This window comes from Coregonus lavaretus, assembly GCF_964263955.1.
Source record: "Coregonus lavaretus genome assembly, chromosome: 27".
Lineage (NCBI taxonomy): Eukaryota > Metazoa > Chordata > Actinopteri > Salmoniformes > Salmonidae > Coregonus > Coregonus lavaretus.
The window spans coordinates 14,488,397-14,503,750 of record NC_140014.1 but is presented as its reverse complement, the minus strand read 5'-3'; the positions used below and the strand labels follow the sequence as shown (position 1 = coordinate 14,503,750).

The following is a 15,354-nucleotide window of genomic DNA, read 5'->3' as shown; positions in this document are numbered from 1 at the left end:
TAGACCAACGATGGTTTGTTCTTACATTTACATATACATTTACATCATTTAGCAGACGCTCTTATCCAGAGCGACTTACAAATTGGTGCATTCAACTTATGATAGCAAGCGGGACAACCACTGTTTTTATGGGGGGGTGGGGGAGGGGGGGTGGGGTAGAAGGATTACTTTATACTTTATATTCTTACACACCACATACTGTGTAGACGACTAACTATTGATGTTCTATAGCTGGCACATTTTTTACTGCTAGTCTTTTGTTGAGTTATTTTTATCTGGAGGCGGTCCAGAGTTTTGTCGGGAGTACAGGAAATACACAGGATACTTCTGCTTTTCCACTCCCCAGTCCCTCAGAAGAAAATGAAAGACAGCATGCTCTCTTTTTCTTTGCAGATTCCAGAAGCGAGAGGTTTTCATAAACGGCCTGGGAAGGTACGGTTGACTTTACATTAAACTAACGATCCAATATCCAGTCCTTTACAGTAACACACTGATATTAGAATATGATGTAAGGGATACAACTAGTTGCGTTTTGGAGAGTTCTAAATGATTCACTCTTATATACTTTTTCATATTTTGTGATAATCTGATATTTAATAAAACAACATCTGCAGTATTCAATTCTATTTTACACACTAAAAACAAATGGTTCTATATAGTGCCAAATTAGGGTTATTTGGCTCGTAACGATAGCGGGTCCCTTTTTGGTTCTATATAGAACCCTTTTTTGAAGGTTCTACAAGGAACCATGCTCATAAGGTTCTAAATGGAACTTTTATGGTGATATAAAGAACCCTTTCCTAAGGTTCTATAAAGAACCATTAAATAAAGGTTGTATATAGCACCAAAAAGGGTTCCGCTATCATTACAACCCTTTTTGGTGCTATATAGAACCTTTGTTTATGGTTCTTTACAGAACCATTATGGAGAATGAGAAAGTTTCTTTATAAAACTAATCTACAAAACCTTTTGAAGAACCATCAGTGTTTTTTATACTGGTTAGCCATATTATATTGTAAAAACCCCATAGGTGTCATTATTTTGTTAATGACAAGTTGAACCAGGTGTGCGTATGCTAGTCATGGAACAGCTGGGTGTCCCTGAGAATTCAGAACCACTGATTTAGACAACAGTTCTCAATTGACGCAAGGCCATACGTGAGTTTTTCACAAGACACAGTCACTGGCCATAGTCATATTTAATATGTAATCGCATAACACAACAGATTAGATCAGGACTGCCCAACCCGGTTCCTGGAGAAGTACCATCCTGTAGGTTTTTGCTCCAACCCTAATCTAGCACAGCTGATTCTAATAATTAGCAGGTTAATAAAATGAATCAGGGTTGGAGCAAAAATCTACAAGAGGGTAGCTCACTCACGGTTGCACAAAAAGATCTGGGCGCAAACCACACCCCAGAATATTCTAATGAGCCACCGCCCCTAAGTTTTAATTATCACTAAATGAGGAAATAACCATTTTCTGAACTGCAAAGAACCATTGAAGGGCTCAAAGGGTTCTTTGAGTCATTATGGTTCCACATAGAACCATCACCCTTCCCAAAGAACCCTTGAGTGTGTATGAGTAATTGCAAGTGGCCATTATACACTCACCAAGTGTCACATGTAATGACCATGAGATATACTTACTGTCATTCTCTACTTCCTGTTGTAGATAGTGCTCCATGAGCAGGCTCAATTTGAAGGAGAGGCTTACGAGGTGTTTGGTGACGTGGATGATGCCTCCACGATGAAGCTGTCTCCTGTCATCTCAGTCAGGGTCGTCAGGGGATGGTAAGACTGTTTGTGGGGGACAACATTCATCCCTCGTTCCCTCACTTTTTATTCCATCAATAAATGCTTAGAATAATACAAATCTTACACACATAAAAATCGTATTAACTTGTCACAATCCTTTATGAATTGATTGTTTCATATTAACAAAGCATGACAGCAACTCTAAACATATTGTCACCGTTATGAACATGCCTCTGTATGTCATCACTTCCTGTCTGTGTAGCTGGCTGCTGTATGAGAAGCCAGGGTTCCAGGGGCGGACCATCGCCCTGGAGGAGGGCCCCATGGAGCTGGTCAACGTGTGGGCAGAGGAGGTGACATCAGGGACACTGGACCAGATGGGTCAGCCTGTGCCAACCTCACCCATGATCATTGGATCCATCCGCCTGGCAGTGAGGGACTACAGTTTACCTCGGATTGACCTGTACACTGAGGTGAATGGTCTGGGGAGGATGTCATCATTTTGCGACGACATCATCGAGGTCTGTTCCTACGGGAACATACAGAACACCGGCTCCATCAAGGTCCACTCTGGAGTGTAAGTTCTACCCTCTTACCAACCAGGTTGAAGGTTCAAATCATAGTCCAGAAATTGCTTTAATATTAAGTTTAATCCAATATACTGTACTACATCAGGCTTGCTATTGTTCAAAAGCGTGTTGAAATGGATGATTCAGTTTGCAAACTATCATTTTGCATGTTCACTCAATATTGTGTGTAAGCGTTATTGTTGGCAACTCTTCTCATGGACAGAGTTTAAGGCACTTTAGAAATACAGTGTTATATAAAATACACAATAAGACCTGAGAGTGTATTTGTCTGGCATCTTTCTTCTCTTTCCTCAGTGGAAGGCAGGCTGGACTGTTTATGTTTGTTGGAGTGACTTAAACCTGCAGTTAGATGTTTTCACTCAGTCACTCATACTGTTGTTTTCTATATACAGTAGGTTACCTTGGTGATTTTATATCGATCGTCATTTTAGAGATAGTTTAGTAGATCTGCTCATGTCTGTCTTCTCAGGTGTGAATGACAATCACGGGGCTAACACCTGAACTTGTATTGGGATTTTTAAAAAAATATAAATATTTACATGGCAGCTGAAAAAGAAAGGTGCGATGTACGTCACTTAGTGTCTAATCTTTGTATGCGGTGTGTGTGTGTGGGGCCCTTTTCTCCATCCTGTAGCTGGCTGGTGTATGGTGACCCAGGGTTTGGGGGTCTGCTAGCGGTGTTGGAGGCAGGAGAGTACCCCTGTCCAGAGGCCTGGGGATTCCCTCAGCCCTTCATCGGATCTCTGAAACCCCTCAAAATGGTACTGGCATCGTCATGGCATCCTTATCTTTTGAAAAACACTTTCCCCATATAGCTTCTACTATTTTATCTTTATGATGTTAAAAGCCTAATGTGTGGTTTTGTGTCTCTTACAGGGTGGGATAAAGGTGGAGCATCCTAATGAAGTAAAGGTATGTTTACCCTTTGTGAATTCTTCTGTTTTATAGCTATTCCCATGGCCATTCATATTTACATCAATGTTTAAAGATGAAAAAAATAAACATAGTCAGTGAATGACAGTGGGAAGGTTCAACAACTGCAAGAGCCTCTTACCACAAAACTCATAATATCTCAACTCAATTTTATTCTGGTGACATGGCTGAAGACTAGCTGTGATATGATGACATGGCATATTATTATAGCACAGCTGCCATCCTAAATCCTCTGCCGTATCAAATCTGTCCATTGTGAAACAGACAGACAGGCTTGTTGTTGCAGGTGAATTGGCCAGTGACTAGTGAGAGAACGATGTGTGCACTGGCAGCTCTATGGACACATGGCACCACAGTGCTGTCTCTGCATGCTCTCACTCTCTCTGTCTAACCCAGAAGACAGGCCTGTGGTTACCAGTAGAGATGTTTGTTTAGGTCAAGTTCAATAGTCAATGTAAAATGTAGAAATATGCAAGCGCAGTTTATACATTTCAAGAGGCTGATAATGTAGTTGTCTGGCCCAGTATGTGCTGAACATTTGTTTATCCATTCAGACATACGATTGATTTATAGGTTAGGAAAAAGTACCAGGTAGCCATCTGGGCTTAAATTACACTGACATACAGGCAGTGGTGAAATACAGTATGTTTTGGCCAGATGGCACAGGGCCTAGGGAGCTGGAATGTGTGGTATGAGGAGCATGCAGCCCTGGGATGGGGACGGGCATGGAGAACACTGCCCACCTCAGCACATCAGCCTCAACTTTAACCCCTTCTCACCCCCTCAGGCTCTGGTGTACGAGAGGCCGTGCTTCGAGGGCAAGTGTGTGGAGATTGACGATGATGTTTACAACTTCAGAGAGGGAGGAGATGAGGAAGATGAGGAGGAGGAGGAAGAAGGGAATCCAATCAAAAGGAAGACATTGTGTTCTGTGGGATCCATCAAGATCCTTAGAGGACTGTAAGTACTTGTGGTTGATCTCAGCTGACATACTGTACAGTAAGGGATAGTATTGTAGAATTGTGTATCTTATCTAACTATGTAATGACCCCCTTCTGCCCATATTAACCTGTCATAACACAGAAAACGGTCTATTAATTCTATACTGTATTGGGTTGTATGTACTCTAACATCACCCTCCTGATTGTCCCTGTAGCTGGGTGGGCTATGATGAGCCAGAGTTTGAGGGTCACCAGTATCTCCTTGAGGAGGGGGAGTACCCTGACTGGAGGGAGTGGGGAGGCTACGGAGACCAGCTCCTGTCACTACGCCCTGTATGCACTGTAAGTATTGCAACTCACATCCATTCAGAGCTATGTCAACATGACCATGGTTTAAATCTGTTTAATCTGTTGCAGAGCCGTCTTTGATTGGTTTTGATGATTAAAAGTATGAATGGTGAGGTAGTTGAAAAGATGGTCTAGTTTGATCTTGTTAATCCAGAGGGGCCATTTGAATGGTGTTTGTGTGTACATTCTCTGTGTTGTAGGACTTCCTGTCTCCCCACGTGAAGCTGTTCAGTGAGAGGGACTTTGGGGAGAGAGGGGTCAACATTGACCTGCTGGGGCCTGTCACTAACATGGAGGACACCGGCTGCAGCCCCAAGACGCAGTCCATCAATGTCCAGGGTGGAGTGTAAGTCAACTTCTCTGACAGTCCTATGTAGCAGGCCTTGCATCTACTGAAACTCAGTGTTTCACAACTTCAACAAGTATTCAGACCCCTTGACTTTTTCCACATTTTGTTACGTTACAGCCTTATTCTAAAATTGATTGAATTGTTTTTTCCCCCCTCATCAATCTACACACAATGCCCCATAATGACAAAGCAAAAACAGGGTTTTAGAAATCTTTGCAAATGTATTAAAAATAAAACACAGATCACATTCACATAAGTATTCAGACCCTTTACACAGTACTTTGTTGAAGCACCTTTGGCAGCAATGACAGCCTCGAGTCTTGGGTATGACGCTACAAGCTTGGCACACCTGTATTTAGGGAGTTTCTTCCATTCTTCTCTGCAGATCCTCTCAAGCTCTGTCAGGTTGGATGGTGAGCATTGCTGCACAGCTATTTTCAGGTCTCTACAGAGATGTTCAATCGGGTTCAAGTCCGGGCTCTGGCTGGGCCACTCAATGACATTCAGAGACTTGTCCCGAAGCCACTCCTGCATTGTCTTGGCTGTGTGTTTAGGGTCGTTATCCTATTGGAAGGTGAACCTTTGCCCCAGTCTGAGGTCCTGAGCACTCTGGATCATGTTTTCATCAAGGATCTCTCTGTACTTTGCTCCGTTCATCTTTGCCTCGATCCTGACTAGTCTCCCAGTCCCTGCCGCGGAAAAACACCCCCACAGCATGATGCTGCCACAACAAGCTTGGCATTCAGGCCAAAGAGTTGAATCTTGGTTTCATCAGACAAATCTTGGTTTAATCTTGTTTCTCATGGTCTGAGAGTCTTTAGGTGCCTTTTGGCAAACTCCAAGCGGACTGTCATGTGCCTTTTACTGAGGAGTGGCCTGATTGGAGGCCTGATTGTCCTTCTGGAAGGTTCTCCCATCTCCACAGAGGAACTCTAGAGCTCTGTCAGAGTGACCATCGGGTTCTTAGTCACCTCCCTGACCAAGGCCCTTCTCCCCCGATTGCTCAGTTTGGCCGAGCTGCCAGCTCTAGGAAGAGTCTTGGTGGTTCCAAACATCTTCCATTTAAGAATGATGGAGACCACTGTGTTCTTGGGGACCTTCAATGCTGCAGAAATGTTTTGGTACCCTTCCCCAGATCTGTGCCTTGACACAATCGTGTCTCGGCGCTCTACGGACAATTTGTTCGACCTCATGGCTCGGTTTTTGCTCTGAGATGCACTGTCAACTGTGGGACCTTATATAGACAGGTGTGTGCCTTTCCAAATCATGTCCAATCAATTGAATTTACCACAGGTGGACTCCAATCAAGTTGTAGAAACGTCTCAAGGATGATCAATGGAAACAGGATGCACCATGAGCTCAATTTCGAGTCTCATAGCAAAGGGTCTGAATATTTATGTAAATAAGGTATTTTTATTTAATTTATTACTGTTTTCGCTTTGTCATTATGAGATATTGTGTGTAGATTGCTGAGGATTATTATTTTTTAAATCAATTTTAGAATAAGGCTGTAACGTAACAAAATGTGGGTCACTCCTATCCTCTGATCGCAAGCTTTTAATGAACACACACTCACACACACAGCACTGGAGGGCACAAACATGAAAGAGAGGTGTGATTGTCACGCTTAGTAAAGTAATACTGAAGGTTAGACAATGGGTATCACGCCCTGGTTCTGGGACTCTGTTATGTTGAGCCAGGGTGTGTTGTTTCTATGTGTTTTGTGTTCTAGGTTTATTATCTAGCTCTTGTGTTTCTGTGTTGGCCGGGGTGGTTCTCAATCAGAGGCAACAAGTATCAGCTGTTGCTTGTTGTCTCTGATTGGGAACCATACTTAGGCAGCCTGTTTGCCACAGTGTTTGGTGGGATCTTGTTCCGTGTATGGTTAGTGTCTGTTACCAAGGACGTCACGTATCGTTTTGTTGTTTTGTTCGTGTGGTACTCTAATAAAATAAGTATGTTCGCAAATCACGCTGCGCATTGGTCCACTGTGTTCGACGATCGTGACAATGGGTGAAGAAATGAGAGTGCTCTCTAGGGCTATATATTCTTAAAGATTAGGGTGTAAAGGCACAATCCTGGAGTCAGTATTAAAACCGTATAAGCTTTGTACATTTTTCGAAGGGAGTGGCAATGTTCCAGACATTCATTTAATCACCTTGAGCTTCATTGGCTATTAGCGGGATGGATGCCGGAGCTCTTTTATATACGGTATAATCAGTTGTCTCAGTGGTTCATAAACTATCATGAAAGTCTCTGTGTTAGAATGAACTTAGAACTTTCATTTGAATGTATCTTTCCAAACTATCTAGTTATGTAGGGCCCGATTCTGACCCAAGTTAAGCACATATAAATGGAACATAATTCCCTTTTTATGCACTTTTCTTTCTATGTGTATTTTGACCTTAAACTTAAACATGAGAATAGCATGCTATTAACCTACTATTCATTAAGGTTGGAGATCTAAGAAATCAAGGTGTGGCAGAGGTGTATTCTGACCTTGACTTAATTCCTAAATAATTCTACCACCTTTACACCACAATTCTCCATGCACTGTAATTTAGAACTCGGTAAGTGCTATTGATGAGAGCAAGATAAATGAGTAATCCGTTTGGATAAGGGAATTGTAAATATAGGCCTAAATTACACTTGTTTTAGATCTATTTGACCTTATAATTGCTGGAGACTAATGTGAAACCAGTCATGTGGCAGTAAACTGAAGCATATCAACATATCAACTTTCCCACATTAAAGTTTATGAAATGCTGTGCCAGTATGCAGAATTTCAAGTGTACGGCCTTTTAACAAGCAGCGATGGGCACTCTCAAATGTCTTAATTGAAGGTTACCTCGACTTTCTCTGTCTCCTACAGTGGGGAAAAAAAGTATTTAGTCAGCCACCAATTGTGCAAGTTCTCCCACTTAAAAAGATGAGAGAGGCCTGTAATTTTCATCATAGGTACACGTCAACTGTGACAGACAAAATGAGAAAAAAAATCCAGAAAATTACATTGTAGGATTTTTAATGAATTTATTTGCAAATTATGGTGGAAAATAAGTATTTGGTCAATAACAAAAGTTTCTCAATACTTTGTTATATACCCTTTGTTGGCAATGACACAGGTCAAAAGTTTTCTGTAAGTCTTCACAAGGTTTTCACACACTGTTGCTGGTATTTTGGCCCATTCCTCCATGCAGATCTCCTCTAGAGCAGTGATGTTTTTGGGCTGTCGCTGGGCAACACAGATTTTCAACTCCCTGTTTTCTATGGGGTTGAGATCTGGATTCTTACGAAGCCACTCCTTCGTTGCCCGGGCGGTGTGTTTGGGATCATTGTCATGCTGAAAGACCCAGCCACGTTTCATCTTCAATGCCCTTGCTGATGGAAGGAGGTTTTCACTCAAAATCTCACGATACATGGCCCCATTCATTCTTTCCTTTACACGGATCAGTCGTCCTGGTACCTTTGCAGAAAAACAGCCCCAAAGCATGATGTTTCCACCCCCATGCTTCACAGTAGGTATGGTGTTCTTTGGATGCAACTCAGCATTCTTTGTCCTCCAAACACGACGAGTTGAGTTTTTACCAAAAAGTTCTATTTTGGTTTCATCTGACCATATGACATTCTCCCAATCCTCTTCTGGATCATCCAAATGCACTCTAGCAAACTTCAGACGGGCCTGGACATGTACTGGCTTAAGCAGGGGGACACGTCTGGCACTGCAGGATTTGAGTCCCTGGCGGCGTAGTGTGTTACTGATGGTAGGCTTTGTTACTTTGGTCCCAGCTCTCTGCAGGTCATTCACTAGGTCCCCCCCGTGTGGTTCTGGGATTTTTGCTCACCGTTCTTGTGATCATTTTGACCCCACGGGTGAGATCTTGCGTGGAGCCCCAGATCGAGGGAGATTATCAGTGGTCTTGTATGTCTTCCATTTCCTAATAATTGCTCCCACAGTTGATTTCTTCAAACCAAGCTGCTTACCTATTGCAGATTCAGTCTTCCCAGCCTGGTGCAGGTCTACAATTTTGTTTCTGGTGTCCTTTGACAGCTCTTTGGTCTTGGCCATAGTGGAGTTTGGAGTGTGACTGTTTGAGGTTGTGGACAGGTGTCTTTTATACTGACAACAAGTTGAAACAGGTGCCATTAATACAGGTAACGAGTGGAGGACAGAGGAGCCTCTTAAAGAATAAGTTACAGGTCTGTGAGAGCCAGAAATCTTGCTTGTTTGTAGGTGACCAAATACTCATTTTCCACCATAATTTGCAAATAAATTCATTAAAAATCCTACAATGTGATTTTCCCGATTTTCTTTTCTCAATTTGTCTGTCATAGTTGACGTGTACCTATGATGAAAATTACAGGCCTCTCTCATCTTTTTAAGTGGGAGAACTTACACAATTGGTGGCTGACTAAATACTTTTTTCCCCCACTGTATTTCTATTATGTTAAATATTAGCCACTTTCATTATTGACTGTCAGTAGGCCTAATAACCACACATATTTAACTGCCAATTTAGTATTAGTTCCCTTCAGTTGGTATAGCCTACATTATCATTCCATTTATAATATAAATAATATGCCATTTAGCAGACGCTTTTATCCAAAGCGACTTACAGTCATGCGTGCATAAAACAATTTTTGTGTATGGGTGGTCCCGGGGATCGAACCCACTACCTTGGCTTTACAAGTGCCGTGCTCTACCAGCTGAGCTACAGCTACATTTAATTACATTGTTTCGTTTAACGTAATTTACTTCCTCTGTAAACGCCGTCACGGCTGTATGGTTGTTGCTGAGGATCATTAGTAACAGTTGATAATGTTAACAAAAAGATATGTAGGCTAATTAAATCGTTATTGAGCGCAGACCAAGCCGTAACAGTTTGAAGCCGACACATGGCGCAATACTTGGCTGTGTCATCACACAGTTCCATGGTTAGTACAGGCAATAGACAAGGGTATAGCCTACTATTGTACACTATTGTACACTATTCTCCTGAGTGGCGCAGTGGTCTAAGGCACTGCATCGCAGTGCTAGCTGTGCCCCTAGAGATCCTGGTTCGAATCCAGGCTCTGTCGCAGCCGGCCGCGACCGGGAGACTCATGGGCGGCGCACAATTGGCCCAGTGTAGGGGAGGGAATGGCCGGCAGGGATGTAGCTCAGTTGATAGAGCATGGCGTTTGCAACGCCAGGGTTGTGGGTTCGATTCCCACGGGGGGCCAGTAAAAAAAAGAAGAAAATGTATTCACTAACTGTAAGTCGCTCTGGATAAGAGCGTCTGCTAAATGACTAAAAAAAAAAAATATATTATAATTCTATGTTCACTAACCTTCTAACATTACCATGGGTTGAATAACTGAATGTGGCAATTTTCAGAATGAATCAAACCACATTTTTCTTTATTTAGTGTATAAAGGCTCTCCAATCCAGTTTTTATGATTCATAAATACTTTCCTAAACCTAAATAATCTACAAGATCCGAGTATTTATAAATCTACCAATTGGTGCTGAAACGGAGACGAGTATGCATATATTTAGATGTTTTTCTTTCATTGAACCCTAATATTCTGAACCTGTTCTCTCGAGTCTGTCGCCAAAATTCTAACTAAAAGGTACACCGTATTTAAAGTGATGGCTTAAGATAAATGTACTGAAAACCCTATTGAATGAAAACTCCAAGAGAAAAACTGTGGGCAAGTGGGAGGGTTTTCAGCGGTTGAATGAAATGTATTCAGAGCGTGCAAGGTAGCCACACCTGCAGAGCGAATTACCCGACTGAATAAGTTAAGTCTGAATACCAAATACTGAGAAGTGCGTAGGAAAGGCGTAAATTCTTAAATTGGAATCGGCCTCGTAGAGCATAATCGTAAATCTTATGTAGTTCAGAATGAACCACTGAATGGGGATAACCTTTACATAATCTCTTTTTATAACCTTCTACTGTTTATTCACTAATTGTTTTATGGTCTTTCAAAATGCCAGGGCAGTTTGTTTGGTTAGTATGGAGCTAGAGCTAGTGATTTAAGTTATAAACATCTAATGCCAGGGCTGGTGGTTTGGTTAGGAATATAATGGATTTACAGCTAGTGATTTAAATTATAAACATGTAATGTTAGAGGACTAGAGACTACAGTGAAATGATAAGGCCCATAATGATCATATTCAGACCACCTGTTTAAAGTTTATGTAATACGGAAGGGAATTATGTTATATTGTAAAATGGTACAGTATTATGGGGTGTCCTACTTACTGTAAGTGTTAATTTACCAGTTCCAACCTGTTGTGTGTGTGCTCTAAACAGATGGGTTGCCTTTGAGAACCCAGTGTTCTCCGGAGAGCTCTACGTTCTAGAGAAGGGCCTCTACGGAAGCCCAGAGGACTGGGGAGGACAGAACCTCAAGATCTCCTCACTGCAGCCAGTGTTCCAGGTAAATAGAACTTGTCCAGGAACTGTTAATTGGTGGACTAGGGAAAGCTGTTGTACAATAATAATCACAGTAGTACCACCTTTATAGGATCATACTAAGATTTTACTTGCATGACTCTGATAAGTTATGAGGTTGGTGAGGATACTTTGAACTGGTTTATCCAGTGACAATAAAGAATATAATCTAGAATTCCTTCTTTATTACTTTCAGGATAACCTGGGTGGATCAAGCAAGTTCAAGGTAAGTTTAGATAGTTAGTTAATAATATTTGTTTATCACTATCTTAACATAGTCAATAGTGTATGGTAGTGATTATACCATCAGTTTGCATGAAGAGTAGCCTACCTGCAGTGGTGTAGTGGAGGGTATAAGCAGGTATACGCCGTATACCCACTTATTTTTCAGTGGGCATTGCGCATACTCACTTCTTAATCGCCACTGATACGTACCAGAGTAGTGCAAAATGTTGATAAACTATTATTTCTTCACATTTTCAGCGCAGCAATGTGCACACGGCGGTAGCCCTAGAACGGTGCAAATGTTCCAAAATGCAATTTGTGGGAAAACACTGTTCTAAAATGCATACCACATGTGCGAGTGGTTTCATGGACAGAGATGGAAATATCTGTTAGAAATTTAGAGAGGTGAGATCTAAAGATGCAACAACTATCATGGGTTGCTAAAATGACTAGGATAATGCCTTTAGCTGCTAGATAATGAAATAAAGTTGAAAGAAAACCAATAGAACAGGAGAAAGCATATGAGGAAGTCTTTATAAAATAATTGCCTCCAAGTTTCTATGGTGGGATTTTAGCTATAGGCTACTTTGAAGCAAGGTCAGACATGCCTCCATAATATGAAGTAAAACGTCTAGGTTTCAAACAATTAAGGAACAGGAAAAAAATAGCGACGCTAATGATAAACCTAACCGTCTTCTGGTAGATCTAGTGTCAAACTCATTCCACGGGGGGCCGAGTGTCTGCAGATTTTTGCTCCACCCTTGTACTTGATTGATGAATTAAGGTCACTAATTAGTAAGGAACTCCCCTCACCTGATTGTGTAGGGCTTAATTGAAAGGAAAAAACAAAACCCCGCAGACACTCGGCCCTCCATGGAATGAGTTTGACACCCCTGTGGTAGATGGAAATGCTTTCCCAAAAACCTTCTCAATGAAATGTTAACTAGCTACAAAGTAGCCTATGGCAGAATGATGTCATGATTATTTGCATCAATCCTGTGGCCATTTGTTTTGCAAACTCCATCTCATGTTCTACAAAAAAAACACTACTAACCAAACAACAGTGTTAGGTGCCCGAGCACTTTCATTAAAGGGTAACTACACAAAATATAAAACATTTCTTCTATTTTTCCCAGGCATCAAAAGTGGTGTCCTGATGTGGTTTAAGCATTATTGTGGACTTAGAACATCCAATGTTGTAGTTTTTCTATTAAAATTGTGAATTTCTGACTCAGTTGACAGCCTAATTTATCTGTTTCAATAGTAGGCCTACTTGTACAGCTTGGGTTGGCCTGACTGTGAAAGACCAATATGGGATTTATCATTTTAGGTCATTCAGACTGTATGTCACTGTTTCTCATATAATTTTTCACACATGGCACCTTTCCTTTGCCGGGTGGGCCGTTTGGGAAATGTTGGGCAAAATTAGAGTATACCCACTTCTCCATGCACCACTACACACCTGTAATCCACTGTACATTATGGTGGGCCCGTCTCATGTCTGTCTCCTGTGTATGTACTGTAGGTCCAGCTGTTCTCAGAGCCTGGGTTCCAGGGCAGAGTTGTGGTACTGGAGGACAGTGTGGTAGCCCTGGAGGAAGACTTCTCCCCTGGCTCCTGTAGAGTACTGGCTGGGAGGTGAGCACAACATCCGCTTTAAATGCAGCATGTAAACAACAATACTGTACTTTTGATAGGTACAAAAAATACTGAAATTGTGAGCTTTCCTTTTATATCTGTTGACGAAGACATTGTCCAAGAGCCCTCTGAACACTCAAAGAGGACTTAGTACTGGAGAGAGCTGTTGTTGACTGTGTGCCTCTGTGCGTATGTTCCAGCTGGGTGGCATATGAAGGATCCCAGTTCACAGAGCACATGTATGTCCTGGAGGAGGGAGATTACCCCAACACTGAGTCAATGGGCTGTCTGGGTCCTGACTCTACCATCCGCTCCATACAGACCATCAGCCATGTGAGTACAGAGGGGATTATGTGCGTTAGCATGGTATGCATGCGTACAGTATTTGTAAACCTAAGTCATGTCTGTGTAAAGTGACTGCATATCTTGGAGATGTCCTGTACCTACAATACCGTAATAATGTATAAGCTCACGTTTTACCCACCCACCCCTTCCCCCTTGTCTCTCCAGGAGTTCTCCCTCCCATCCATAACGTTGTTCAGTAAGGTTGGCTGTAGAGGCCGTAGGGTGGTGCTGACTGGAGAGGCAGTGAACCTGCAGCTGGCTGGGGTGGACAGACGTATACACTCCATGGTGATCCACGGAGGAATGTAAGTCATACCTGCATAGATTTGACCATTTTTATTAGGCGATAAAACAAACATAACATTTTAAAGCAAGAGTTGCATCTACAATTCATCTTGGTTGGTTGAAGCACTGTCTAAGCACCTAATAAACCATCAACTAGGGCTCAGATTGCGCAATATAAATGTAAATGTTATTTCCGATTGAGCTGACATATGCAGTGTTTACCGTGAATGCGGTCTCCGCTAACGCGGGAGCATTGCCTTTAAATTTAATCACACTGTAAAGCTGAACTTCCACGATACGGATTGAATAGAGCCCATAGTTTTGCTGGGCTATTGTAAACAGAAATGGTGTAGGAAGCTTGATTGTTTACATTTGAGGTGTGTTAGAGATTTTGAATAAGAAGACCAACTGACTGTGTGTGATTGATTTCTCCTGCCCTACAGTTGGGTGTTGTATGAGGGTAGTAACCACCGTGGCCGTCAGATCCTGCTACCGCCAAGCGAACTGGGTGATTGGTGCAAGTTCAGCAGCTGGCCGCGAATCGGATCCCTGCGACCACTATTGCAGGTATGGAGGCGGGGCATGGTTCCGTTTTAGAATCACATATTGCTGTCTGTCCAATACAGTTTTCCCTATAGCTAAACAACAGTCAATGGACTGCATCCTAACATGAGATCTGTGTACACAACTCAATGTTTGCACTAATCTCATTTTGTCATCAATGCATGAATTACCCCATAATGCAAATTATATGCAGCCACCTGAAGTTAGGATTTGGCCCTATGACTCATAATGACCACTATCAGGTGAGAAGAACTCTTATCTAGCGTAGTCAAGCTAATGTTATGTGTGTTGTTTGCCTGTTGCCCTCTACAGAAGCAGGTGTACTTCCGTTTACGGAGCAGGGAGACAGGCTATGTGATGTCCCTGTCAGGGCCTCTGGATGAAATCAAGCTTTTGCGGGTCCAGGCCCTGGAGGAGACAGGGGGAGTGGACCAGGTCTGGATCTACCATGACGGAGTCCTACGCTGCAAGGTACTTCATGGGCTCAAGTCTTTGCACTGGATCATCATTTCGACTCATTCCATCGCCACCAACTTCATGCATTCCAGAACTGGCTTCCTCATTCTTTCAACATAGTTTCATGTCACGTGCTGAGCATATCCCAGTGCAATTGTAATTTATCTCATATAAAATCAAATGAAACTTTCTGTACCATGCTTGTCAGTTTGTATTCAATACAGAATCCACCCACATCTGAACCCATATTCCCTGTCTCTATAGCTGGTGGAGGACTGTTGCCTGCAGACATCAGGGAGCATTGTTATGGCGGGCAGCAGGCTGAGTGTGTCTCCTCCGGAGCAAGGGAAAGACAACCAGCTGTGGAACATTACCCCAGACGGCCTGGTCAGATGCCACCTCAAACCTGACCTGGTGCTGGAGGTTAAAGGTCAGATCCGCTCTTCTTGTCTCTCTCTCAGCTAGCCTTACTCTCATTAGCAAA

The 15,354-nt window shown here is 42.4% G+C and overlaps 1 protein-coding gene across 1 annotated transcript in view; it reads left to right on the top strand.

The window, feature by feature from the left end:
• crybg1a (crystallin beta-gamma domain containing 1a) overlaps positions 1-15,354 on the top strand; it is a 58,542-nt gene that overhangs the window by 41,791 nt on the left and 1,397 nt on the right. The window contains exons 6-21 of the mRNA XM_084144706.1: positions 394-432; positions 1,674-1,792; positions 2,019-2,333; positions 2,981-3,107; positions 3,223-3,258; positions 4,067-4,239; positions 4,436-4,562; positions 4,769-4,914; positions 11,217-11,343; positions 11,554-11,583; positions 13,108-13,220; positions 13,421-13,553; positions 13,731-13,870; positions 14,294-14,417; positions 14,727-14,885; positions 15,135-15,300. Of these exons, the coding sequence (XP_084000832.1) occupies positions 394-432; positions 1,674-1,792; positions 2,019-2,333; positions 2,981-3,107; positions 3,223-3,258; positions 4,067-4,239; positions 4,436-4,562; positions 4,769-4,914; positions 11,217-11,343; positions 11,554-11,583; positions 13,108-13,220; positions 13,421-13,553; positions 13,731-13,870; positions 14,294-14,417; positions 14,727-14,885; positions 15,135-15,300 (2,074 nt within the window). The remainder of the gene's footprint in view (positions 1-393; positions 433-1,673; positions 1,793-2,018; positions 2,334-2,980; positions 3,108-3,222; positions 3,259-4,066; positions 4,240-4,435; positions 4,563-4,768; positions 4,915-11,216; positions 11,344-11,553; positions 11,584-13,107; positions 13,221-13,420; positions 13,554-13,730; positions 13,871-14,293; positions 14,418-14,726; positions 14,886-15,134; positions 15,301-15,354) is intronic.